Genomic DNA, 27,336 nt, shown 5'->3' with positions numbered 1-27,336 from the left:
CCCCAACACCCCTTTTCCCTCCACCACCAAGAACGAGTCTGAAACGGCACTCGCGCTGCTCAGCCCACTTGCAACATGTGGCTGGGGACACGGCGCCGCTTTCCCAAGGGCGCTCCTCTGGCCCTGAACTTTCTTCGTGGACAGAACTCGCGAGGCCCAAGGCCGCGGCCCGCATCACTTACCCGGTCCTTCATCCTCCAGCTCTGCGCTAAGGACTTGGAGCCTTCGATTTTCTCACAGTGCCTCTTCTTCATAAAAGCCAAAGGCAGGTTCCAGTCCGTGAGGTCGGCCTCGTCTTCCTCCCCGAGTCCCAGCAGCGGGGACTGCAGCAGCTCGGACTCCATCAGCGGGGGAGGGGGTGGCGGAGTCCTTGGCAGCAGGCGCTCGAGGACCTCCAGCCTTGAACACTAGCGTGCGCCAGCACCGGCCGACTAACCGGGACAGGGGCGGCGCGCGGAGAGGCGGCGGCGGCGCGCGGAGACCCCGCTCGGGCGGGAAGTCCGGGCCCCTGGAAGTCTGCGCGGGCAGCGGAGCGGGGGCAGGCGCAGGGCCGGCAGCGGCGCCGGCCCAGCGGCTCGGCAGACTCGCGCGCCCGCAGACCCCGGGCCGCGCGTCCCCGCAGGGGCGTCGCGCGGAGCTGTCAAAGGCGCGAGGGACTTGAGGCCTCACGGTGACCCTCCTCCGGCCTCCAACGCCTCCGCCGCTCCGAGGACGGGAAGGCCGCCCGCTCTCGGCGCCGGTTCGCCGACGAGGCTGAGGTCTCCGGCCGACGGGAAGCGGCTCAGAGCGCGTCGGGGCTCCCGCGGCCGCTCTCAGCCCTGCGGGTCCCGCACTCGCCGGAGCTGCTGCACCCGGAGCCAGCACCGGCCCATCGTGCCCGCCCGCAGCCGGCTCCTCAGCCCCGGATCCGCGCGGCCTGGCCGGTGCTGGCCTGCGGGGCCGCGGCTCTCGCCAGCCCGAGAACCGGTCCTGAGAGGAGCGCGACACGGAGGCGCGAGGGAGACGGGCAGGGCGGGCTTGTGGGGTCCGGAGAGTTGTGCCCTCTGGTTTGAAGCTACAGTGAAACTCCTCTCATCAGCACATCAAGGAGGACGCCATGTTGCCAACACCCAGCATGCATCGCGACCTACGGCGTGACCAACGGGCCAAACTTCCTCAGCGCGTTCTGGCCGCGCTTCCCGAGATGCGGAAACCGAGATTGCCCCCGTCTTCGTTACTATGGTTACCACAATTCAGCTTTCCAGAGTTTATGGCGTTCATTCAATAGATGGGTGATATCAGTCAATCCTACAAATGAAACTACGGCAATTTAATTAATGTTGAAAAAAGCTTTTTATTGTTACATGCTCGAAATTAAAGCAACTGACCCCCCTGGGGTTTCTTCCAGATGTTGAAAAGGCGGCAAAAGCTTCAGAAAAATCACTGACGTTATTACAAAAGATTGGGGGGGAGGGGTGCGCGGAGTATCCTCCACAGTGTCAGGTTTTCTTTTCCTTTCTTTTTCAGGGAATACCCTGGGGGGGGGGTAATTTCAGTGATACAGTTTCTTATTGAATTCGTCTTATTTTCTTAGCAGTTTATTCTTCTCTTGATATAGTTTCATGTGCAAACCAGTAAAAGCTACAAGTGCCTATGCGTGGAGGCACGCTTCCCACCTTACTTTATTTTTCACTCAGGAAATATTGCTTTAAAAAAAAAAAGAAAGATTTTATTTATTTATTTGAGAGAGAGCGAGAGAGCAGGGGGAGGGGCGGAGGAAGAGAGAGAATCCCGAGCAGACTGCCCTCTGCATGTGGAGCCCAGAGCAGGGCTGGATCCCACGACCCGGAAACCAAGAGTCAGACCCTCGACCAGCGAGCCACCCAGGCACCCAGGAAACGTCGCTTACTTACAGCCTGTGCAGAACTGTGACCTTCTGCCCTAGCAAGGACCACAAACCCAACCGCAGTGCCTGCTCCGTGAACACTGTTAATGAGACGCACATGGACCCGTTTAATAAAGCCGGGCAGGAGGCAAAGAGGCGGGTCTTTCGGCTTTGGTGCCAGGTGCGCCTGGCCCCAGATCTTGACTGAATCGCTTTCCATTCCTGGAACCCTGGTCAATTCTCTAACTAGTCTGGCCTCAGTTTCCTCAAATCTAAAACCGGGATGATAATACCCAGCCTGAAGGATGCACAAGACTGGTGAACCCACCTAGTCCAGTATGAACGCCCGATCCGATGCTAGCACGATCCTTCCATAGCAGAGGGAAACCTAGCAGCTGTGCTTTATTCATCTAAAAGCTCAGCTTGGACTCTAGAAGATACCCAGTCTCTCTGTGGTTTCCCAGGTCTTTGACCCAGTGCGGGAGTCCATATCAAAATCCTGATGGCTTTTGTGTTCCTCTCTACATCGGAATGAAGCGTGAAATCCCAGATCTTTCTCACCTAGCGCATAGCAAGTATGCCAAGACTTAATTTCAGTTTACATCTGACTGAGCTGGATTCTCCCCCTTAAAACTCAGGGCAAACCCACCAAAACACAGATGGAGGCTAAAACCTTCCTTTTCCCAGCTCTCAGAATTGACCAAATATCCCCACAGGCACCAGAAGTCTTTGGGACTGCAGGGTCTTGGGAAGACCCTAGTCTTAACTCAACAGATTTAAACCCATTCATTCCTAACTAGCCTGTGACCTGGGGAAAATCCGCTCAGTCTGTGTGAGACTCAATTTCCTCACCTACAAAGTGCGTGTAGCCTTGGGATATTGTCTGATATTCTAAATGAAGGTCATATAGGCGCGCATGGAACCCAAATCTGGCAGGTCGTCAGAATTGCCGGGAAACTATTTAAAAATAAAGAGGGCTGAATCCCAGCCCAGACTCACTGAATCATGGGGAGTGGGAAAGCAGGGGTTCAGGGCCTCTATTTTTTGATCAGGTAACCCTGATGAGAGCTTAAAACCAGTCAGATCCGGGGATATTGGAAAACATTTTCTCTAAAGATATTAGGCAACGCTGTCCTCTAATGTTTCCATTCCGACCGCATGGCAGGCCCTCAGTCGACATTTGTACCCAGTGGGTTAGCATGACGGAGCGGAGCAATCATCCAATCTTCCACCAATTACATCAGAGCAAGACTCGCCCTCTCCTCTGACTCCAGCCAAAACACACTCTACTCTCTCCTGTTTGACAAATGTGATCCCAGAACCAAGAAGCCATTTGGGGTCCATGTCCCGGACAGAGGGTCCTGACACACACATTCTGGGCCCCAGCCGGGCACCAGTTCCCGCAGACAGTAGCAAAGCCTCTACCTCCTCTGCCCTCAGCCTCCACCTCCGTGGTATGAGGAACTGGAAGAAGGTGAAATCTAGGCTATTTCGGGTCCAAAATTCTGTGATTCATGTGAAACCCAGAAAGGGGCTGGCAACAGCCCACCCCCAACCCGAAGGCTCAAGAATGGGCTTGAATCATTTCATAGCATCATGACATTTAAAAGAACCCTCTTCCAGGGCGCCTGGGTGGCTCCGTGGGTTAAGCCGCTGCCTTCGGCTCAGGTCATGATCTCAGGGTCCTGGGATCGAGTCCCGCATCGGGCTCTCTGCTCAGCAGGGAGCCTGCTTCCCTCCTCTCTCTCTCTGCCTGCCTCTCCATCTACCTGTGATTTCTCTCTGTCAAATAAATAAATAAAATCTTTAAAAAAAAAAAATAAAAGAACCCTCTTCCAGTATGTCATGGATGGTTCTATTCGAGTCCCAGATCAGCGTTGGGAGCTGTGGCTCCGGGCTGCTGGAAGGTAAGGCGTGTCTATGACTAATGACGGGCTGGAAATTCAAGGCCCACGATTTCTCACCTGGGTGATCTCATCCCCAGCGTGTGTGACCGGCAGGGCCACCAGAGGCTGCAATTCCAATCTCCGGCGTCCGATCCTTCACAAGCAAGGACATCTCCTGCTTTCCACAGAACCTCGACATAAGATGCTTTAATCTTGAAAAGAGTTTTATGAATCTCAAAAAATGCATGAAACCTGGTCTGATTTTCCAGCTACAAAACCGGGGGAGGGTGTCGCTGACATCCTGCGGGTGGTGAACGCCAAGAGGAACTGGGAGAGGCGGGGACTGTAGTCCCAGCGCTGATGGGGAACAGCAGAATAGCCTGGGACCTGTGTGTACAGGGAGGGGACAAGGCCGGGGCGGGGCGGGGGGGGGGGGGGCGTGAAGGTTGACCGGCTGGCCGCTTCCAGCCCTAAAACTTCAGCTCTTTGGCAACCAGAAGCCAAAGACACTGCAAAGTGAGCACGAGAACAAATGTAAAAACCCGAATGTGTGAGTCGAATACAACAGAGGTCAAGGGTAAACATAAAAGCGGGGGAAATGGGTCAGGGAGAGGGTCTGGATAATTGCCTCAGGCCCAGAGCTCGTGGCAGGGGGGAGCGACCCCCACCTCACCTTCTCTCCACACACAAGACCAGCTCAGGCCAAGCTCTCGCGTCTGTACGCGGCGCGGGCGGAGCACCGTCCGATATCCCAGCTTCTCCGCTCAATCAATCAAGGGCACGGAATGTGTTTTGTCATCAAGAACCAGGCGCGAGTCTGGAGGTCAAGAAGCGGGGGCCTCGCTGAGCTATACGCTTTCCACGTAGGGAGACCGGCCAGCTCCTTCCCTTCCAGAGAAATCTGTGCTTAGCTTAAAAGAAACCAAAATAGACCTAAAGCACTTCGCTTTTGTCTGAGCATCATTACTCTGTTTTTAGCAAGACCCAAGCCACCCCCCTCGGCAGGTCAGATGTTGTGTTGACAGCGAAGTGAGAAGAGAGAACTAACGGGAAGTGACGGCCCCAGCATCTCCGTCGGAAACGCAAGGTTGCAAAACACCGAGTGCGCCTGTCTCCCTGCCTGCCCGGTTCTCCCGTCTAAAAATACGCCGATCTTTATGTATGTGATTTTCATCCCTACAATATACCTGTTTTTCTTTCTTATTTTTTTCCTACCCGGAGTGGGTATGGTTTTGATAAGCAGAAACAATGTTACTCCATTTAAAAAAGGAGGTGGGCGCCTGGGTGGCTCAGTGGGTTAAGCCGCTGCCTTCAGCTCGGGTCATGATCTCAGGGTCCTGGGATCGAGCCCCGCATCGGGCTCTCTGCTCAGCGGGGAACCTGCTTCCTCCTCTCTCTCTGCCTGCCTCTCTGCCTACTTGTGATCTCTCTCTGTCAAATAAATAAATAAAATCTTTAAAAATAAATAAATAAAAAATAAAAATTAAAAAGGAGGTGACCCCCGAGGGGTCTGGGGACTGGGGCGAAAAGTGCTTCTTACTGAACAAAGGGCAGCGGCTCCCTGCACTTCTGCTTCCAGAGCTGCGAGACTGCATCGCCCCGTCCTCAAGATCCGGCCTGCAGACGGCGCCGGGGAGGAGAGGCACAGAGCCCAGGAAACAGAAGTGGATCCTGGACAGAAACGTGACCTTCACCCCCAGCACGTTCCTTCTCGCTCTGGGGGCTGTTTTGTGGAGGGCGGTGAAGAGCCTGTCTGGGGGGACCTTGAATTTGGAGCAAGGTAGAGCACAAAGGAGCAGGAAGCCAGTGTGGCGCGGCCCGGGCCCCCTGGGCCTGGCTTCCCGCATGGGCCCCCCTGGCCAGGCAGGCAGGAGAGCCTCGTGCATCCAGCTCCAAGCCTTTACTGGGTCAGAAGCGCTGTCCTTGGCTCTCAGGAATGCTTCACGCAGAAGGGACGAAGTCCTGCCCTTTCCCAGCTCCCAAGGTCCATTCCAGGAGCACCCTCCTTCCTCCTCAGGGCCCTGAAGGTCAAACGGCCGCGATCTGGCCTGCGCCCGGTACACACGGTGTTTGAGAAGGAAAAAAAAAAGGGAACGCTTGTATGATAGAGACTATACTGAAAAAATGTGTTATCCCATAAAAAATATACAAACTGAATTTTATAACCTTTTATTTTAATAGAATTGGCTGCAGTAAGATCGTACCTTTATGAAAACACAAATAATAGAACTGTCTCTTTTTAAGCTCCCCATTTGTTCTTTTATGTAATACTCACATCTCATCAGTGATTCTCAGATTCTCAGCAAACACGAGACCCTGGGGGAGCCAAGGCTAGCCCGACCATCTCCTCTGCCTTTAATAAGGGGATTAGGGAAAATGCCTGTAACTAAAATATTATAATCCTGGTGGTGAGTGTCTGTGGTGAGCCAAGCCCTTTTCCTGAGAATTAACTCATTTAATCCCTTAATAGGCTCATTTAAAGGCTCCTGTTTTAGATCCGTTTTACCAGTAGGAAATTGAGACACAGAACTATTAAATAGCCTTCTCAATTTCTCTCTGTTGGCCAGGGCTGGGCGAGGGCCCAGTCAGCTCAGTGGAAGGGCTCAGCCCGGGTTGAAGCATCTCCACAGGACCCTAGGTTCCAGTCCCTGCTCTGGCATTACCGGGCCCCGGACCAGGAGAGGTGTTCCACGCACCCCTGTCCCAGTTTCGTGGATAAAGTAGGAAACTAACAATTTCTATCTCGTGGCGATGTTGTAACTATTAAATGAGCTAGTGCCCAGCGCACAGCAAGCCCTCGGTAAAGGCGGTTATTAACAAAGTTCTGTAAGAAATAAATCGCACTTGCGTTGATTGAAAAGCCTTCCTGTAAAACACAGCATGCGTGCCTGAGCCTCAAAAATGGATTTCTTTTTTGGAATTATTTTAATTGGTTTTTCTAAACGGAAGCCTTACACGGGAAGGGGAAGGGAGATGGAAGAGAAGCGTCATGCTTCGTGGAGGTCAGAAGATCAGACCTGAAACTGATTTTTTTTAAGTGAAGAAACGCACCGGAAATGTGCTAAGCCCAGTGCTGAGGGGAGCACGAGTAGAAGCAGCCAGACCCAGGGCCGGCTGTTCCCGGAGCCGAGGGGCGACTCGGGGGCCGGGCCCACCATCCTGCCTGCCTTTAACCCCAGAAATAATACGAGGCATTTTAAAACAGTACCACGAAGTACTTTGACAATTTTTCGTAAGTTAAAAAAATAAAAGTAATAAATGCCTGCAGGAGGAAATTTGAAAATGTCAAAATGAATAAAGAAAAAGAAACCAAAAAGCATTGTTCCCATTTTGTGTATTTTCTTTTTGCCTTTTCTTTCTGGCATATACATACATACATACATACATATATATATATATAGAGAGAGAGAGAGAGTTTATTTTTTACATTTAAAAAAACCACATTACCCTGAAACATTATTTCAAAAATAAAGACTAGAACAAAGAAACACTTAATTCCACTGCCCAGACATAACTGCTACTAATATTTCTTTGTATAGCCTTCTGTATATGATATATATCTGTATTATAAATAGATGTGCTCATTTGTACAGTTTCAGCAAAAAAGAATCCTTCAATTTTGTACAAACAATGCTATTTAGCAAAACATCTCATGTTGTGACTTGTCTCTTTCCCTTACAGCGGGAGCACATTCTCCTAGCACAGCCAGTAACTAGGGAATGTGGGGGGGGGGGGTGACCCATGGTGGAAGGCACAGCCCTCGGGGTCATGCTGTAGGAAGCCATGACCTTCACCTGAAACTTAACAAACCAGATTTTTTATTCCAAAGACATAAGGAAAACACTGTTCCGTTCATTTCCAAAAATGTCCAGAGTGACATTAAGCCTGCATGCAAAGCCTTGGGGAGGGTAAGTGTTCAATTTATCCCTAACAAAAATAAATATTATTATCCTGTAGTAATAGTGGCTAACTTCATGGAGCATGTACATCCCCGGTACCAGACCCTCTTCTTTTTTTTTTTTTAATTTTATTTATTTATTTGACAGAGAGAGATCACAAGTAGGCAGAGAGGCAGGCAGAGAGACAGGAGGAAGCAGGCTCCCTGATGAGCAGAGAGCCTGATGCGGGGCTCGATCCCAGGACCCTGAGATCATGACCTGAGCTGAAGGCAGAGGCTTTAACCCACTGAGCCCCCCAGGCGCCCCCCAGACCCTCTTCTAAACACTTCACACATTAACTCAATATTCACGATATGCCTATTGTCCCCATTTCACAGATAAGGAAGCTGACCCACAGGGAGATTAAGGAACTTGCCCAGGGTCACTCAGTTCATGAGTGTCCAAACCAGGATTCAAACCAGGAGGATGACTCCAGAGCTGAGGTTCCCAAATTTTGCTGGACATCAGCCTTGCCTCTAAAGGCCCAATGTCCAGGCTGTACCCTCACAGGTAGAATGCGTGTCAGGGGACAGCAGCCCAGAATCCCCAGGGATTCTGTGTGGGACAGTTTTGAGGCCTGTGTTATTCGTACACAGGGAGTTTGGTGCCTGCCTGGGAGCAGTGACGTGGCTTCCCGGGAAGTGAGACTCTGTCATGTCTTGGAGAAATGTGTGGTTGTGGTGTCTCATCCTCACCGAGCGGTCTACACCCAGATGTCGGCGAAGGGTCCACAGCTGGGAGGAGCTGGTCAGAGAGGGCTCGTGTGGTCTTCCTCACATGACCGCATGTCCTGGTTTCCTGAGACAGTCCTGGTTCTCTTCCTCTGCCCCAACATAATTATCAATAATTCTTACATTCTCGAAAATGTCCTGGCTTGGGTGCTAAGTCGCTGTCCCTCCAGCTCTCAGCCCCCGAGACTTACCGCTCCGGACTCACTGCGCAGATCATTGTCCTAAACAAACGTTTGTTTGTTCTCAGGTCCCTTCCCCCAACTAGATAGCGGCTCCATACAGACGGGGACCGATCTTCTCATTCCCGCTCTGTGCCCTGCAGAGAGCACAGAGCCCGGTAGGGCAGTGCCCTGCAGAGAGCACAGAGCCCGGTAGGGCAGTGGGCACAGGGTCTGTTGAATGACTCCAATGAGCAGGACCCCAAGGAACCCATTCTGGAAGCAGAAACGAGGCGAATACTCGGGGCACAAGGCACAGCAATCACACCTCAGAGTCACAACAGCAATGACGGGTCCTTCAGACGGAGGAAGCGCTGGGGGGGGGGCAGAGCTGGGGAAGAGCTAAAGGACCCCCCCATCTCACCCCGAGAAAAACGGCTGCCCAAAGACTTAAAGGACAAGACTCGGGGCCACTCTGACCTGGGTAGGAAAAGAAAGTGACTTGACTTTGAACCCCAAGTGGGCAAAACAGACCCTGAGAACATCGTTGAACAGGAATCTTTGCTTTGGTCCCTCCCTTGTATAGGTCAGGCTATGCTAAGTGCTGGCATCCTCCGATGCTCACCCACACAGCAGTTCAATACAGGTGTCTGGGGTAGCCCCGGGGTACCCATGGTTCCTACCATCCCCAGAGTCGCTGGGCCCTCTGCCAGAGGTCTGCTCCCAGCCAGCAGGCTTGCAGGGGAACTAAGGCTTCTATTGGCTGGGCCTACGGGCGACATCATCTCTGCTGCACTCTATTGGCCAAAGTCAGTCACATGTCACAGCTAGCTGCAAGGGAGACTGGGAAATGTAGTCTCTATGCCCAAGAGGTGCTGGAAATCAATTTCGTAAATAAGGAGCTACACGATTTTTTCTAGAAAAAGCAGTCAAAAAAGCCAAAGGTGTGTGTTTATTGACTGGGGCTGCCGTTATAAAGTGCCACAAAGTGGTGGCTTACCACAGCAGTCTGGAGGCTGGAAGTCTGAACTGGGTGTCAGTAGAGCAGCACGCCCCCTGCTATCCCCGGGGGCATTTCTTGGCTTGCAGCACCCACCTCCAGCCTCGGACTTCCCGACACATAGTGTCCTCCTTGTGTGTCTCTGTGTCTCCCCTCTCCTCAAGGACCCCAATCAGACTGGATTGCAGTGCCCCTACATCATCTGCAAAGACCCTATTTCTTTTTTTTTTTTTTAAGATTTTATTTATTTATTTGACAGACAGAGATCACAAGTAGGCAGAGAGGCAGGCAGAGAGAGAGAGAGAGAGAGGAGACATTTAACGACTGAGCCACCCAGACACCCCCAAATAAACAAATCTTTAAAAAAAAAAGGTTCTTGACCTTTATTTCTTATGGGTTGAACTGTATCCTGCAGAGACCTAGAGCCAAGTCCTAAGCGCTGGAAGCCATGAACGTGGGCTTCCTTAGAAATAGGGTCTTGGGGTGCCTGAGTGGCTCAGTGGGTTAAAGCCTCTGCCTTCAGCTCAGGTCATGATCCCAGGGTCCTGGGATCAAGCCCCGCATCGGGCTCTCTGCTCAGTGGGGAGCCTGCTTCCTCCTCCTCTCTCTCACTCACTCTCTGTGTCAAATAAATAAATAAAACCTTTTTAAAAATTATTTATTTGTTGAGGGGGGAAGGGCAGAGGGAGAGAGAGAGTCCTAAGCAGATTCTGCACGGATCCAGCGCCAGACACGGGGCTCAATCCCAACACCTATGAGATCAAGACTGAGCCAAAACCAAGAGACGGTCGCTGACCCGACTGTGTCACCCAGGCGCCCCACGGCATGAACTTTTTACAGGAGCCTGAGATGTTCTCACATTGTGTCCAAAAAGATCATCACACTCTGCAGACAAATAGCAGCACGGGAGAGGACAGGTATCAGGCCACCTTCTCCAAACCGAGGAGACATATTTGGGTTTTCTTCCTTGGTTTTATGACCTTGATTCTTGGAAATTTGATCAGTGAACAATGGCATCTCATTTGTGTTCCGATAGGCACCTCTCAGGAAAGACACAGACAAGGGGAAAAGTGCTCAGGAATCGCGTCACCCAGGCGAGGAAGCAGAGGGTGTAAATTTCCATGTATCCATCTGAAATTAATGTTTCCAGCGAGGAGGCCTAGATGGCTTTGTGCAGACAGCCAGCTGCCGCGGTCTCGAGTCTTGTCTGGTCTGCCTGTCACGGTGGCAAGTTCGGTCTGATGGTTGCAAGGGATGGACGTGGCCGTGACTCTCGGATTCGAGCCATCCACAGAGCAGCTCCTGGAAGCCACGGATGCCATCACACGTCAGGACACGGTGTGCTCGGTCCAGAATTACCCCGCGCCCGTGAATTATTCATACCAGCCACCTTATGATATGCGATCACATTCCAGGCAGAATGTCAGCAGGGCAGAAATGGGTAAATGTAATTTGTAGTCTCAATGTCTGTCAGAGTTTGGGTCATTATTTTTCTCTCGTAACTCTCCATCTCCCGGCTGGATTCTGCCTTCTCGAGTTTCTAATCAGAGGGTATGTCGGGAGCCAGTCTGAAAACCTCTGCCTTCCTTCCCACCGTGCTCTCCCGTGACCAAGAGTTAATATGCTAGGAATACATATTTTATTACCTTTGAGTGCAAGTAATTGCTATGGTTATTTCTGTTGACCTTAAAAAAACAAAAGAGCCAGGTATTTTGCCAGAAAATTAAGTGTATTGAGGACTAGAACAGCAATGGCAACCTGGCAGCAAGCGAGCTTGGGTCAGCCGCAGACAGGCACCAGGATCTGTGGCCGGGGGTTGGCTTTTTGGGGGAGGGTGCTGGGTGGGGCCATATTGATGAGCTCTCATTGGCTGGGCTGTTGCCAGGCAAGGGGAAATTCTGCCTTCCTCCTCTTTGAGGTCTGATGGCAGTGTGGGAGAGCGTCCCCTTCAGGGCTGCCTCACTCCACTTCAAGTGAGGTTTCCCATGTCCTCACATCTTCGTAAATACCTGTTTTCCTGTCCTTTATTTTGAGCACTGAGTTCTCGTGCACCATTCTGTGCTCCCAAAAGCGGCGTGGAGGGGAACCCCTTCTCACCCCCTCGCGCACCTGTCACTTTCATGCCACGACCTTCTCAGAGAAGGGGACAATCTCCCTCTCTGCTCAGTGCGGTGGGTCAAGAATCCCCTCCACCACCCACCCCCCGGGAAGCCCGAGAACCCCGCTGTAAACGAAGCAGGGAGGTCAGTAGAATGAAACAGGAATGGAAAAAAGTAAAAAAGCATGTAACTGCCAATCTGATCTCCATCGGATTAATAATTTTTGTGATTAGAGATTCAAGGTGGGCCCCAGATCGTCTCCGAACCAGAGGCTTCATCACTGACCTAAAGTCATGGAAGGTACTCAAGGCTTAAACCCTCCTAAATTGGGTTCAAGGCTACCGCTCAAAGAGTCTGCCTGTGGTTCCTACTTCCCTTTAGCCTTTCAACACAGAGAGGAGCCCCATCCGACCCTCCCTGAGCACGACGTCAGAGCTCATGGATAATGAGATCTGGAAAGGAGGCTGGATTTCTCCTGAGCCTGTTGACTTTCCCAAGAGACAGGTTGGACCCTGCAGCCACACACACTTCATGCCTCCTGTACTCACTTCCTTGGGGTCCCCGCTGACACCACCACTCAGAGGAGCCCTCCAACCACCCAAGTTCCTGAGTCCCCTCTTCCTGCTCCTCCTCACTCCCTAACCCCATAACCACCTGGCACACTTCCCATTGACTGCTGATCTATTATTTCCTGCTGATCCCTCTGGAAGGTGAGGCAGGGAGGGGCAGGAATGGTGGTCGGTGCTGGTTGGCCCCAACCCTACTGTCTGTCATGGAGGAGGCAGGCGTCTGGAGTGACTTGGGAAGTACGGTGGGAGCCTGGTGCTTGACTGGCTGGGGTGAGGGAGAGGAGGACTCAGAACTCACCCACATTTCTGGCTCAGGCGGTCTGGGCCCAGGGCACATGCACCATGAGGCAACTAGCTGCGAGGTGCTCCCCAGACCTGGCCTCGGTGCTCCCCATCCAGGCCCAGGAGCTGCTGTTTGAAACTAAGGAGGAAAGAGTCTGATTTGGGCATGCGGGGGAGGTGAAGATGATGGAGGCTTGGCATATGCTCTTAGCTGTCTGGAACAGAGCTAAGCCCAAACACTTAGATGAGGAAGGGACCAGCTGGAGAAGCTGGAACTGGGGGAGCCTGGGAGGGACCTTGGGGATTCGGAGCATTAGCAGGGACACGTGGAGCCAGAGGACACACTGTGGCGTGGCAGTAGAGGCTCATTCTCTAAGAAGATAGCTTCGGTGTGTCCTGGGGGACATGGGCACAGACATTGGCTCTTATCTGAGGGTCCCTGACAGCAGAGGCTGTCCCTTGGAGGGTCAATGTCAAATCACAGTGGGACAGCTGGGAGGGACAGGGTCTCCCATGTCACCACTTGGAGTGTGGGTGTGACCTACCTTCGGGATGTGTGGCTATCCTAGTGTCATTCGGAATGGGGACTGGAGGTCCTATGGGTACTTGTGGGGCAGACGGAGGGACTTCGGGCAACCACGGTTCTGTAAGATGTGACATTTGGCAACATATGCGTGAAGCAGCCGTACGCACCCCTGCACGGCCATAGCTACTCATGCAAGCCGACCCCAGCGCGCCCCACAGAAACACTCGCACCAGGTCTCCTTGGCTGGCGCACTACTGACATTGTGGATAAATGATTCTTTTTCGTTACTGTTTTGGCTTACATCTTAGCGTTTTGTAAATATGCATGACAAAACGGTGTTTTAACAATTTTTCAGTGTCCCGCTCAGTGACCTTAAGCACATTCACGCGGTTGTGCGTCCATCCCCACCGTCCCCACCCCCAGACTCTTTTCATCTTGTTCAACTGAAACCCCAACCCATTAAACCCTCACGGCCCCCTCTCCCCTTAGGCAGCCCCTGGCGCCCACCGTCCACTTTCTGTCTCTGCGCACGGGGCTCCCCCAGGAGCCTCACGTAAGAGGAACCCTACAGTAGTTGTTGTTTTGTGGCTGGCTTCTTTCGCGTAGCATCATGTCCTCAAGGGCCATTCGTATTGTGCCACACGTCACAAGTCCCTTCCGCTTTAAAGCTGAGTATTCTTCTCCGCTGTGGGGCCGTCCTATACCCTGTAGGATGCGCAGTGGCGCCCGTGGCCTCTGCCCACTAGAGGCTAGAAACATTTCCCTCCCAATTACAGCAACCAAGAATGGCTCCAAGCTTCACCAAATGTCTCCCGCCCACCCTTCCCCCACTGAGAACCGCCGCTCTAGGCAGCTCCCCTCTGACTCTCCCCTGTGTGTACCTGAGTCCCCCCACCCCCAGAGCAACCACACCTCTGCAAAGGGGCAGGGACACCTCGGGAATGTGCAGCCAGCACCTGCGACAGCTGGGGTCCCCCCACCCCATCCACACGCTTCTCTCCCACCAGGATGGCCTGATAACATTAGGGCAGATTTTCACAATAGCCTTCTTTTAAAAAAAAAAAAGTCTCTTTTCTTAAATCCACATTAAGCATATGGCGAGCCGTGTGCCGGCTGGATCGCCGGCTGCAAACTGAATGCTGGCCTCTTGTTTTCTACCTTCCTCTGGGGAGACATAAATCCTGCTTAGAGTCAAACCCCAGGAGATCCGTGAAGCATGTGAGAGTCAAAGATAAACAGGCCGGCTCTGCCCTTGGACACATAAGCTGGATTTTCTTTAGTAATCCAGCCTCTTCACGGAAACAGCCGAGAGCAAGGAAACTTACAGCACAATCCATAACAACACACACACACACACCCCACAAACAGTGAGTCTGGCAGTCCAGCGGCTGGCAGCCACAACTCGGGCAGGGTTTCAGTCCGTGCTCCCCCGTCCCCGACCCCGCCGGCAGAGCCCCATTCGGATCCGTACAAATTCCCGGGTTCCACTCGAGCCCCACGTAGCTCTGCTAATACACATGCATCCTCAGACAAAATCTTTTATTTCCCAAGTAAGCCCGGAATAAAGAAGATGAATTTGCAGGGCTTTAGGGATGAAAACAAGACACCAGAGCCCGTCAGGATTGTCTTGGTAGAGAGTGGATTTCGCTTGCTCATGTACGGTTCGCCGGGCCTTAATTAAAGTTATGGAATTTTGGCATTGGAATCAATCAGAGCACCGTCAAGTGGAAACCAAACATCTTCCCTTCCGGGGCCAGAAGGAACCGCAGAGGGGGCGTCGTTCGGTTTGTGCTGGGTCATCCCAGAGAGCTGCCAGATCTGCCCCCCCATCTTCAAGCCTTCCTGTGTCCTCGCCCCTCCCCGTCACATGACCCTCCTGCGGCTCTGTCCAAGAGGAGAATGTGCTTCCCCGACCCTTGACTTCTTGGCCTGGGGACTTGTTTTGGCCCATGAGCCTGTGGCATGGCAGAAGTGGGGACTGGGAGAGTGCTGGGAGGTCGCCCGTTTCTCAGAGCCAGCAGGTGCCCCCCCCCCGCCAGCCCACAGACTCAGGCACAGCTGCTGCGCTGAGCCATGGGGCAGGCCTGGCTTGTTCTGCCTCCTTGCTGGACCGAGAGCTGGCCAACTCGGGCACGGCCAGCTCATGCACCTGCGTGGGACACCGCGCTCAGCGAGGTCAGCCGCTCACAAAAGGGCAGATACTGGAGGGTTCCACTGACCCCCTGGAGTCGTCCTTTGTAGAGACAGAGGGTTGAAGCCAAGGTTGCCAGGGGCTGGGGATGGGAAGGGGAAGTTAGTGTTGGATGGGGACAGAGTTTCAGTTTGGGACGACGACAACATTCTGGTGGTGATGGGTGCACAGCAGGGAGAAGGTGCTTAATGCTACTGACTGGTGCACTTAAAAATGGTTAAAATGGTAAATTTTACATAATGCATATTTTACTGCAATTTTTAAAGCACGACCTGTCCCATGTCCTGGTTCCTGGAGGCCCAGCTGCCCCCTGGCTCTCAGACAGTGGAACCCGCTGGTGAGCGGCATCACAGGTCGGGTGTGCCCGCCGCCGACTGCGGTCTTCCTCGGTTTCCGTGGGAATCCCCAGCGTCCTCACAGCTTCACTCCAGGTGATTGCTAGTGGGCACCTCCCGGGGGTCGGGGTGGGCTGGTAGGGACATGTGGGGGACAGAGAGACCGTCCCCTGATACTCTTCTGACTCCACACAGAGGCGGCAGCCCGCCCCGCCGTGGCAACACTGTGCGGACTCTGGTGGAGGGGAGGGCCCTCTGGGGCTGCGGTCCGCAGGAGGGTTGGAGCGTGGGCCGGCAGAATTTGTTTGGATGGGGAAGGTAGGTGGGAACAACCAGGACCAAAGCAGTAAGAAAGACCTAGAAGAAAGGCAGGGGAGGCCTTCGGAGCTGCAGACGGGGGCTCACGCCACGTATAGGCCACGTGGGCCTGAGCAGGGCCCCTCCCGGAGCCACAGGGTCCTCACCTGCGAAGTGAGCACGGCACCACGACCCCTGCCCGGCAGGCTTCGCGCAGGGCACAGGGAGACGAGCCCTGCGTCACATAGCGACGGCGCCAGTCCTTCAGCACAGCCCCCGGGGTCCCCGCGCCCGTGAGCCCTGCCCTGTGGGATCCCTCCCTGGATGTGGGCGGACCAGGGCCTTGCGTCGGACGACAGGCTGCGGCAACAGTGACACTACAAGCCACGTACATGCTACGCACATGCTCGGCTGCCGCGGCTGAGACTTCTGTCCTGCTGGCGCCCTTGCTGGCCCCGCCTCGGGCCCTCCCGCGCTGCCACGGGAGAGATGCGCCGTGGAAAGGCCCACGTGGTCGGAGCCGAGCGAGGAACGGAGGCCGCCGGCAGCCGCTGCAGCACCGAGAAAGGGAGCGGGTCCTGCCCCGAGGAGCCCTGGAGGGGCCTGCAGGCCACGGAGGACCCCGGGCGAGGACCGGCTGCCACGCCGGCCTGCCCCCAGCCCCGTGGGACGGTACCTGCAGCTGCTGTCGGCCACGTCCTTGCAGCCGGTTTGCTCGGCAGCCGTGGGAACTCGGACTGCGCCGCCCGACTCCGCCCGCTCCTGTCGCGGTGACCTTGTCACCCAAAAGCCCCCCCCCCCCCCCCCGCCTGGCCAGCCCCCAGCCCCGCTCCTCGGTCTCCCGCACATTCTCCCTCTGGTGCCGCACACCCACATCCCGCACGCGCCGCACTGCCACAGACCCCCGCACACAGGAACACGCCACGCGCTGCGGTACGTGCGGGCTGCGGCGCCTCGGAGGGAATCCGGCGTCTCCGGGGAACGGTGCAGAGCCGCGGCAGGAGGCGACCGCACACCGCCTCCAGGCGGCTCCCGCAGGCTGTTTGTGCGGCAGCAGCAGGAGCCGGGCCTCTGACCCTCCAGTCCCGAAGCAGAAGTGGCTTGGGGCGAGTCGCTGGCCGGCCACAGCCTGTGCCGGGGACACCCAGGCCCCGTGTCGGAGTCCGCCCGCGGCCCCAGTCGGAGCCCGGCGAGCCCCCAGCAGCGGCGCCGAAGCAATCCTATCCCCTCGGTTCATTTTCTGGGGCGGGATCCCATGCCATGCCTTTGCCCCACACACAGAATTTCATTTGCCCCATGGTTTGGTCTCCAGGGAAAAGCCATGGACATCTAGGTTCTTACGACGGAGTTGGGAGCCTTGAGGGTGAGGCTGTGATGGGCCGCTGTGCCAGCCGGAGAGGACAGGAGGTGGACGAGGAGCTCCGGGCTTGAGTTCAAGTCCAGCTCGGGCCCGACAAGCTGAGCCTCTTTGGGAGCACTCTTGTCCCTCAGCGAGCGTCTGTCACAACCCCGTCAGGAATCTGCCATGGGAGACTTCAACAAGGTGACATGTGTGGGCCCTTCCTTTCTGGCGTGGCTTTAGAAGACATAAGCTACCGCAGGCCAGAGGCCCCCACTGTGGAGTACAGGCCTCTCTTCCGCTGGGGAGAAGCACCCTGCCGCTCCGGTCCATCCGGTCCGTCAGTCCATCAGTCCATCAGTCCATCAGTCCATCAGTCAGCCTCTCGTGGTGTGGGTTCCCGGGAGTCGGCTCCTGGGCTGTAGAGGGCAGCATCTGGGTCTGTGACATGGAGAGCGGCCCCCCTCCCTCGGCAGTCCTGCTCCCGATTGCTGAGCACGTCAAGGCTCCTCCGTCGTGGTGTCAATCCTGTAGCATCACCACACCCTGCTCTCGCTTTAAAAAGAACAGCCCTTGCTTGACCCGCCGCTCGAGAACTTGTCTCTAAGATTCCGCCTGGCTCTGAAGGGCACACTAAGATGTAGGCTACAAATCTGGAGCCCTCCTGATATTTAGATCCTTTAATCCCTCAAAAGAAGATTTGCTCCCTCTCCGTGTCCAGAGAGACACCAGATATTCCCTCCCCCAGATGCCCTCCTGGAGGCTCACACACAGTGAATTCTCCTTGTCCCGGGATCTTCGGGAGCTCACGGGACGTCAGCACTCTGCACTGGGCCGAAGCACCTGCAGGGGTACCGACACAGGAAACAGGCAGAGGAGTTTGTTACCAGGTGCCTTTGCCTGTTCCCAGACTGTGCATGAGGGACAACGCTAATCCCAAAATGACGAGACTCTAAACCACCCCCATAACTTACAGGACCCAAACCACCTTCCAGATTGGGAGTTCTTTGAAAACTATCTTCAGCACTTAGTCCTGGCAATGCATAGATGCGCGGGTGGATGGATGAGTGGAAAAATGGGTCGGTGGATGGTTGGGTAGATGGAGAAACGGATGGGTGCTCAGGTGGGTGGGTGAGTGGACGGATGGATGGATAGTAGGACGGACGGATGGGTGCTCGGGTGGGTGGGTGGAAGTTTGGGTGGGTGGATGGTTGATGAAGAAAGGAATCTCGGACCAAGGAAAATGTTCTTGCCCAGAATTCACTACTCAAGAGCCTTGTAATTATCCTCATTTGAGAAATGGGGTGAGGGTAGTGCTTTCTCTGTCCATCCCATAAGTTGTTGTGAGAACGAAATCAGATTATCTAAATACGGGTTTTCAGCCTCCTCCATAGAATTATACCAATAAGAGGAAGTACTGTCCCCCCAAAAATGTTTTCTTCAGCCTAATAAAATGCTCCTAGGGGCATCAGTTGTTTCGATCAATGTCTTAACAAACCCTCTTGGGGGAAATAGCCCTCTCTGAATTCGTTAGAGGTGGGATTCCGAGCAGGGGCTGCTGGGTTGACCAGCTGTCTCACCTCGGACAGGCTGCACCCGTGGGTCCTCCAAGATTGTGAGCTCATAGGGGGCAGGTACTGGGTCTTAGACCCCAAATCCTCCTTGTCAGGAAAAATGAGTAACTACGGGCGCTCAGATGCCCACTGCAGGGATTTCAATAAAATAACCGTAGTGTTACTTTTAAAAAGGAATAGCTTTACAAAAAGATAACAATGCAGAAATGCTAAAGTGCCACACGTGGTCCGTGACCTTATACAATCGTGTCCTTATACAACTTAGAGACTGACATTTGATGTGGCTTTTCTCCCCCACGTAAGCCCTATTTTAAAGATGGACATGACAGTGTGAGGGGAACAGGGAAGAGGAGGGCGTGTGTGAGATAATGCGTCCGACGAACCACAGGCAGCCTGACAGAAAAATACCTGGTCCACAGCAGCGTATTATGGTCCCGAAGACGTGGGGTCCGGCCCGCCGCTGTGTCACTTGTCACTGTGGCCCCAGACCCTCTGTCTTCTTTCCCTGTCTTGCTTTATCCATCCCTCCCCCACCCCCGTCCTTTGGATGGGGAGGAAAGTGGTGAGGGTGTTGGTCCAGGTCCGAAGGGGGCGGGAGCATCGCAGCCAAGCAGGAGGGGCTAAAGCCTCTGTCCGACCACCCCGTCCCCTCTTCCTGCTCGCTCTCAACACTGCACAGCCAGACCCCAACTGCTGGGGCTGGCAGGTCCCACATTGGCTTCTCGTGGGTGTGCACGAGGGCTCAGAACTGTCCCTGGGTGTGGTTTGGGCCTCCAGACGGAGGCAGTCAGGCCTGGCTGGGAAAGAAAGTGGGAGCGGCGGACATGGGCGCGCACAGGCTTGTCCTCAGAGCACCCCATGTGCTGGCAGGCCGCCTGCTGCAGGGCTCACCGGGGGACGGGACGGAGGGAACACAGTGGCAGTTTCTATGCATGACGGCTCTGTGAAAAGGGCATAGCATTTACTTTAGCAAATGTGGGACTGAAGACTGGTGAACTGACCGAAGTTAGTAAATATCAAGTGTTAAACAACGGGCCCCCCGTTATCAACCCGGACGCCACGTTACTGACATCACGCTTCCGAAAGGACAGGAGCCGGGGGTCAGGATGGACTCATGCATGAGAATTTCTAATATCACAGTTCGCACTCGGGGACGAAATGAAACAGCTCTATTTTCACCACGCACCTTCCCCAAGAGCGGGACCTCAAATGATCTCTAATTATTACAGAAATCTCTGATTTCTGGGCCAGTTTCCAAGGCCGTCATTGTGGCCGTTCATCAGAGGCAGCGGCAGCGGGGGCGCCGGGCTGACGGTCAGAGAAGTCAGACGCAGGAAAGGAGGAGTCGTGTGAGGCCCACTGCGCATTCAGGACCCAGCCTGCGCTCTGGAGGACTGGGGAGGGGGCCTTCCCTTAGCCTCAAGGTGTCCAACCCCCGAACCCACTCAAGCCGAGAAGGTAGATGGGGCTTGGAGCCAGCACCCAAGCACCGGCCTGAGGGTCCATGAAGCTTCTGGCTCTCTGACCACCTTCCCTGAGAGATTTGCACTCAGAAACCCCTCCACCCCACCCGGCACCTACTTCCCTCCTCCCCAGAGCTCATTTGGAAGTTGCAGGGAGAGGCTGTGTCTTTGGTTGTCACATCTCGGCTCTCCAGGGTTGCCAGATGTCCCTCGATGCAGGAACAGCATCACTGATATGGTTCACTCTCTGTGTCACCTGGGCCATGGTGCCCAGCTGTGTGCTCTAACACCAGTCTAGGTGTTACTGTGAAGGTACATCTTAGACGAGGGTCACGTTAAACTCCATAGACTTTGAGCAAAGACGATGACCCTCTTTAATGGCCTCATCCAATCAGGTGAAGGTTTTAAGAGAAAAGACTGAGCTCCCCAGAGAAGAAGGGAATTCAGACTCAGACCCCTGTGGGCTTGAGAACCAACAGCAACTCCAGTTGCAACTTCCAGGCTGGGGCCCGTCCTACAAGTTTCAAATGAGACAGTCCCATGATCTCGTGAGCCAATTCCTTAAAATCTCTGTCTCTCTGTCTCCATGTCTCTCTGTATATACATCCTCTTGGTCTGTTTCTCTGGAAAACCATGACTGACACAGTCACCGGAACCCAGATGCCAGCAGGGCCTCCCAGAAAGCCAGCCGATGACCTGGGTGAGTCCCACGCAGACCTCCTGGTCCGCGCCTCTAAAACGAAGGGGCGCCACTTCCTTACACCACACACAAAAATAGACTCAAAATGGATGAAAGACCTAAATGTGAGTCAGGAATCCATCCAGATCCTAGAGGAGAGGCAGCGACCTCTGTGATCTCGGCCGTAGCAATTCCTGGCTAGACACATCTCCAAAGGCAGGGGAAGCAGGGGCAAACATGAACTACTGGGACTCCAACGAGATAAAAACTTCTGCACAGCAAAGGAAACGGCTGACGAAACCAACAGACAACCGACAGAATGGGAGAAGATAATCGCAAATGTCTTATCATATAAAAGGTTAGGATCCAAAAATTATGAAGAACTTATGAAATTCAACACCCAAAGAACAAAGAATCCAATCAAGAAATGGGCAGAGGACATGAACAGACATTTCTGCAAAGAAGACATCCAGATGGCCAACAGACTCATGAAAAAATACTCAAGATCACTCGGCATCAGGGAAATACAAATCAAAATCACAATGAGATCCCACCTCACGCCAGTCAGAATGGCTAAAATTAACACGTCAGGAAATGACAGATGCTGGCGAGGATGCGGAGAAAGGGGAGCCTCCTGCACTGTTGGTGGGAATGCAAGCTGGTGCAGCCACTCTGGAAAACAGTGTGGAGGTTCCTCGGAAAGTTGAAAATAGCTGCCCTATGACCCAGCAATCACACTACTGGGTATTTACCCCAAAGATACAGATGTAGGGATCCGAAGGGGCACGTGCACCCCAATGTTCATAGCAGCAATGTCCGCAGCAGGCGAACTATGGGGAGAGCCCAGAGGTCCATCGACAGATGAATGGATACAGAAGATGTGGTTCATATGTACAATGAAACACTTCATATACTATGAAACGCTATGCAGCCATCAGAAAACGAAATCTTGCCATTTACAACATGGATAGAACTAGTGGGTATTACGCTGAGCCAAGTCAGTCAGTCAGAGAAAGACAATTATCATATAATTTCACTGATATGAGGAATTTGAGAAACAAAACAAAGCAGCAAAGAGGAAGGGAAGGAAAAACAAAACGACGAAATCAGGGGGAGACAAACCGTAAGAGACCCTCAGCCACGGGAAACAGACCGAGGGTAGCTGGAGGGCCAGGGCAGGGGGCCGGGGGCACTGGGTGACGGGCACTGAGCGGGACACGGGATGTGACAAGCACCGGGCGTTGTGAGCAGCCGACGCGTCCCTGACCTCTGTCCCTGCAACTGACAGTTTACTCGGTATAAATGGATTGAATTTAAATAAGTTTTCAAAATAAAACAATAAAAATAAAAATAAAACGAAACGAAGGGTTGGGATGCACGAAGTTCTGTGATTCAACATTAAAGTGACCCCCGTGAGGCAGCCCGTGGGACAGAGCCCTTCCCCCGACACGTGGAGGCTCGGAGGATCTTTGGTGAGTTGGCAAGACCCGATGGTCCCACGCAACAAAGACGGCAACGTGTACGCGGCGCGACAGTCCATGGTCGATTTCCGGCCCGTTTTCTCCCGTGGGGTCCTGCAGGGTGTTCGCAGAGCTCAGGGCACTGCCTTGCTCACGGGAGCGGAGGCCCGTGGAGCAGGAGGGCTGGCCCTGAGGGGCCCAGGGGCCTCGGCTCCTTCCTCCGAGACGTCAGGCCATGGGGCCGACGGTGCCAGGCAGGGGCCACACGTCCCGCCGGGAGAGCTTTCTGTACCGGCCTGAGTGTTTAGAGAGCTGGGCTCTGCTCGGGTGGCTCCAACCTTGACTGCCAGAGAAAGTTAATGTCCTTAATTAAATGAAGTTTATTGGGTTGTTTGGGTTTTTTTTTTTTTTTTCACCATAAGTGCACTACTCGCTTATTCACAGGACAGAAGTGGATCCTGCAGGGTGCTAGGTGCTGGGGACTTCCGGGTGACACGCGGGTGACACAGGCCACAGCTTCAAGGAAGCGACTGCCATCGTAATGAACAAGTGAAACAGTTACAGGTGGCGGCTGTCGGAGGGGTCCTCAGGACCCGGTCTGCCCTGGCGGCGCGCACACCCTCCGTCCGAGGAGGACCCCGACCCGAGTTCCCAGCCTCGAGATCCCGTCACCTGCTGCTGAGTGTGTGGGAGCCTCGGTGCCGCCGGTGGTCACTTTCCCGACCTGGGCTTGCCCCACCGTCCCCCAAGAAGGAGGCTGAGTTTCCCCACTTCGGACTGAGGCGTCTGAAGCCGCAGGATGAGACAGGACGGGCACAGGCCGGCCGTACAGAAGGCGAACCCGACGCTGCTTTCCTGCGCGCCCGGCAGCACAGGCTCGCGGCCCTGTCCCCGGTGTCTTGGAAAGTGCTCCTGTCAGCCTCCTCTGTTCTCTGGAGTTGGATCCAGGCCCAGCTCTGGACTCCACCATCGAGGGATGGCGCCGAGAGCCTGGCTGTCCCGGGAAGAAGGCGCTCGGAGGCTCAGCTGGCACCAGGCGGGCTTAAATCCCAGGTCTGCTCCTCGGGAGCTTGGGCCTGGGCGCGTTTTTCTAGGTTTCCAGTACATCTTCCAGGGGAGCCCCCTCCAAAACGGCGGGATTCCTTTCCACTCCCAGCACCAGCACACCCGGGGGAGGTGGGCTTCTCCTCTCCTGGGACCCAGCAGGGACGTCTCCACATTCCTCCCCTCCGACCCCCAGCCCCCGCAGTCCCTGCAGGCTTCCTGGCCGGGGGTGGGGGACGCCCTGCCCTGTCCCTACATAGCCTGGCACCCCCCGCATTCCTGTCTCTAAGAACTTGAGATGGGGACGTCCCTGGAGCAGAATCACGAGCGCTTGTCTTTTCGTGATGGGCGTGTGTCACTCAGCGTCACGTCTTCAGGGTTCAGCTCCTTGGTGGCAGGAAGCGGGGTTTCCTTCCTTTTTAAGGCTGAATAACGTTCCCCAGTGCGGAGGGACCACCTTCCCTTTGTCCGTTTCTCCTCCTTTTGGTGACTGTGAGAAGTGCCCCTGCACACAGGGGCGTGCACATGGCTCTTCGAGACGGCCCTCGTTTGGGGGACTTCGTGGGTCCCGTGACCACCCTTCCTCCCCGAGAGCGACAAGCAGCTGTTTTCAAATCAGACTCCCCTTGAGTTCCTTCCTAGACTCTCTTACCTAATCTGCTCAGCCTGGCATTTCTACAGTTGTGTCTGTTTTATAGCGGGGAAACTGAGGCACAGAGCTGCCAATAAACCCGCCCAAGGTCGCGCGTAAAGGAGTCTCCTGAGGAAGACGGAAGCTGGGCCGTCTGATGCCGGAGCCCTTGATCTAAACCACCTTGCTCGGTGGTTTTAGCGTCCCCGAGAAGAAAGGGAGGCAGAGACATTGTCATTCTGAGGACAAACTCAAGTCTTGACAACTGAAGTGGCTCTGAAGGTCACACAGCTCTTATCTGTGACTCCCTTCTGCGACTTCGAAACCGAGGTAGACCTTCCGCCTTCCTTCCCTCCTCCCCTCGCCGCCTCTTCAGACACAATGTCCCAGGACTTCTCTGTTCCTGAACCCCGCCTGCCACCCATCCCACGATCCAGCAGAGACATCACGACAACCTCGATCCGCGAGAGGCACAATGTCCGCTGAGCCCTGAATGAATCAGACGAGGGAAAGATTAGGCGGCCAGGGGGAGCTAAAAGCCCCTAAAAGTTTAAAGAGATCCTGCCAAACGGGTGATTGGCTCCCACTGAGACCAGTTTTAATCAATTATTAAGCAACAGTTAAATATTTTAAGAGCTTATGCAATCACAGAGAAATGAAACATTTTGTGATTTTCTTCCCTTCTATCTTCCGAAAGACGGAACGTAAAACAATGTAGAGTGGCATGGATTTAGCTCAGACATCCCATTGAATCACTAGGATGTCTTCATGTTAATTGTTTAGCTTCCTTTGTGTTCCCCACCATGGGCCGCCTTTCGGGAGCCCGAGTGGGTGCAGCGTTCTGTGTGCCTGCCTGACGTTCCAACACAAGCTTTGCTCAAGGAACACCAGGAAACATCAAAGTGTGCTCAAGCACCCTTGACCTTCTGACCGCGGCAGAAAGCACCTGGGCCCGGCTCTCCAGGAGGGCCACATGGGAGACCCAGCATCTGGTCCTTGAACTTTCACCTTCCTACCTCCCGAAGTCGGCTTCGGGAGACTCAAGCCCTGCTCCCCAAGCCCTTCTTTTCCAGTTAGGAACTCGGAAGCAACAAGTGGAGGGCAGCCAAAGAGAAGGATTAAAGCACATCACCAGCTCCACGATCAGCCCTGGGAAGAGGCAGGTGACAGGGCCCCATTTCTATGCTGTGATCAGTTCCCCTCGGAAACGGATATGACGTGCCATTTTCACCCACACACCCACCTAACCATGCATATGTCCATCTACCTGTCCATCCATCACCCATCCGTCCATGCAACAACATGTATCAAGCTCTAAATCGGGCACTCCAGGAGCTCTCTCTCTGAAGGGAGACAGACCTGGAACCTTACATGCCAGGCAGAGTGCTGGGCGCTAAACCAAAATGTCCTCAAGACATGGAGGACACAAGGGAGAGCATGGCCCCTCCTCAGAACAGGTGCGCTTCCCAGGGAAGGGCCCCTGTGCTCTGTCCAAGGAAATCAGCTGGTAGGTGGAGTGGTTCCAGCCGGATATGTGGGCCCGTGAGTCCCAACTGGCTCCTCTGTCCTGGTCTCAGCACACTCTGCCTTCCCATATCCAGACTCCTGCCCTGTCAGGTAAGGACACTCCAGCCATTCTCGTGGGGACTGCAGCCTGCGGGTCACGTTGAAATAGTCTACATGCTGGGCAGACCCCAGCATTTCCTGCCGCCCCAGTCTTCCAGGGGAAGCTCACGGGACGGGGAGGTGGTCAAGGTTGGGGTCACATCTGTAGATTGTGTAGATTCGTTTACTATATCTGGATCATGCCGTGTCCTAATTAATGCGGACCTTCAAGGTTGTACTGCGTTTGCAAAGTTTTCTGAAATGGGCCAGTGCTTTAAACTCCAACTGCTTCTGCCTCCCCACCCAGAATTTTCTCTGTGTCCCCAAGGCTGCCCCCAGACACACCAACCTCCACTCTGGGCGGAAGTCCTGCACAGCGGGAACACAAGAACCTACTTTTGGTTTTTCCGAAGTCTGAGCCTCACTAACCAAGGGACAAGTTATAACTGATTTGCTTCCATAAGATTCATAGGTGACTAACGTCTCCGAGAATTGCCAGGCAGCTCCTGCCTCCGGTTCTGTTGTCTCCCCTGCGAGGGCTGTTGTCATCGGACGTCACAGAGGGAATCCAAGGCCGGAGCTGCGGCCACAGAAACATATGGGCAGAGCCCAGGCAGAGCCTTTCCTATATTCTTTGGGTTCAATAACAGGGATTGTTTTAACTCTTCAGTCAGCGGATCTGTATATCCTAAAGACAGCATGTAAAATATTTATTAAGAAGAAAATCTATTTTTAACCAGGGATGATCTCAGTTCTGTTATTCATGCGGACTCAGAGGGCAGACTTCCTGCTCGCCGGTGTGCAGGAGCTGCGAGACTGAGCAGAGAGGAACCCGAAATCAGAGGTGGGGCCTGGGGGAGGCAGCGGGGTTTCGGGAAGGGGTGGGGAAAGGTGGCTCGCCTGGTCTCAGCCGAACCTCCCTCCGCGCACAGGTAACTGTCTGCAGGAGCTGGCGATGGCTTGGGCCTCGTTTTTAAACACAAAGACGCCTGTGCCCCCGGCCAATCCTTTCGAGACTCCCTCTTACAGGGAGGCGACCCTGAGCCATGTAGGATTCAGTGAAGGGGCCCCTTTCGGGTGGCAGAGCCCAGAGGAAACATCCCTGTCAGAGAGACGCAGCCTCTTCGCGGCAGCGCCATGCTGACAAGGTCTTGACAAACAAGCTTCCACCTGTCAGACCCAAACAAGAACACACTCGGCCACCCACTGGGCTGGGGAAGGCGCCAAGGCAGGGCCCCACTGAGGGACAATGTTCCCATGGCCTCTGCCTCCCCGAGTCCCTGGGGACAAAGCGGCTGAACATCTGGTCCTCCTGGGGCAGGAAGGAGGCCATCCACGCACGCCGAGCAGGGGTGGCACACGGGAGTATGGGGGGCTCAGCGGACCAAGCTTCAGTCCCACGTTCGCCAGGACCAGCCGCCCACACGGAGCTCGGAGAAGCAGGCTCCGTGCCAGGCACCCTGGACGCCTGCTCCGGGCTCCGGGGCCGGCCTGACCTTGTCGGGCGGAATCAGGGTGGACAGTGACCTTGGGAGGCAAGAAAGCTCCGTGCCTGGGGTTCAAAGAACATCAGGGGTGGACACTCGGGGCAGAGGGAGGCGGGGACAGGACAACTAGGTCAGCGCCAGAGGCCTCGCATAAAACCCAATTACGACGCCTGCTGTC

The 27,336-nt window shown here is 54.5% G+C and overlaps 1 protein-coding gene and 1 long non-coding RNA gene across 4 annotated transcripts in view; both read right to left on the bottom strand.

Moving 5' to 3' along the window:
* The window catches only part of RPTOR (regulatory associated protein of MTOR complex 1), a 308,584-nt gene extending 307,213 nt beyond the window's left edge, over positions 1-1,371 (bottom strand). For 2 of the 3 annotated variants that reach the window (XR_014304486.1, XR_014304487.1), the window contains exon 1: positions 183-1,371. Coding sequence is in view for 1 of the 3 variants with exons in the window: in XM_082705400.1 (XP_082561526.1) it covers positions 183-344 (162 nt within the window). In the remaining 2 variants the exon portion in view is untranslated. The remainder of the gene's footprint in view (positions 1-182) is intronic. The other variant, XM_082705400.1, reaches the window with a different exon arrangement.
* Positions 1-27,336, bottom strand: part of LOC309850933 — a 1,194,231-nt gene that overhangs the window by 826,210 nt on the left and 340,685 nt on the right. The gene's annotated exons all lie outside the window — the stretch shown is intronic.

This window comes from Mustela nivalis (assembly GCF_964662115.1).
Source record: "Mustela nivalis genome assembly, chromosome: 17".
NCBI lineage: Eukaryota > Metazoa > Chordata > Mammalia > Carnivora > Mustelidae > Mustela > Mustela nivalis.
This window is presented reverse-complemented; position numbering and strand designations above follow the sequence as displayed.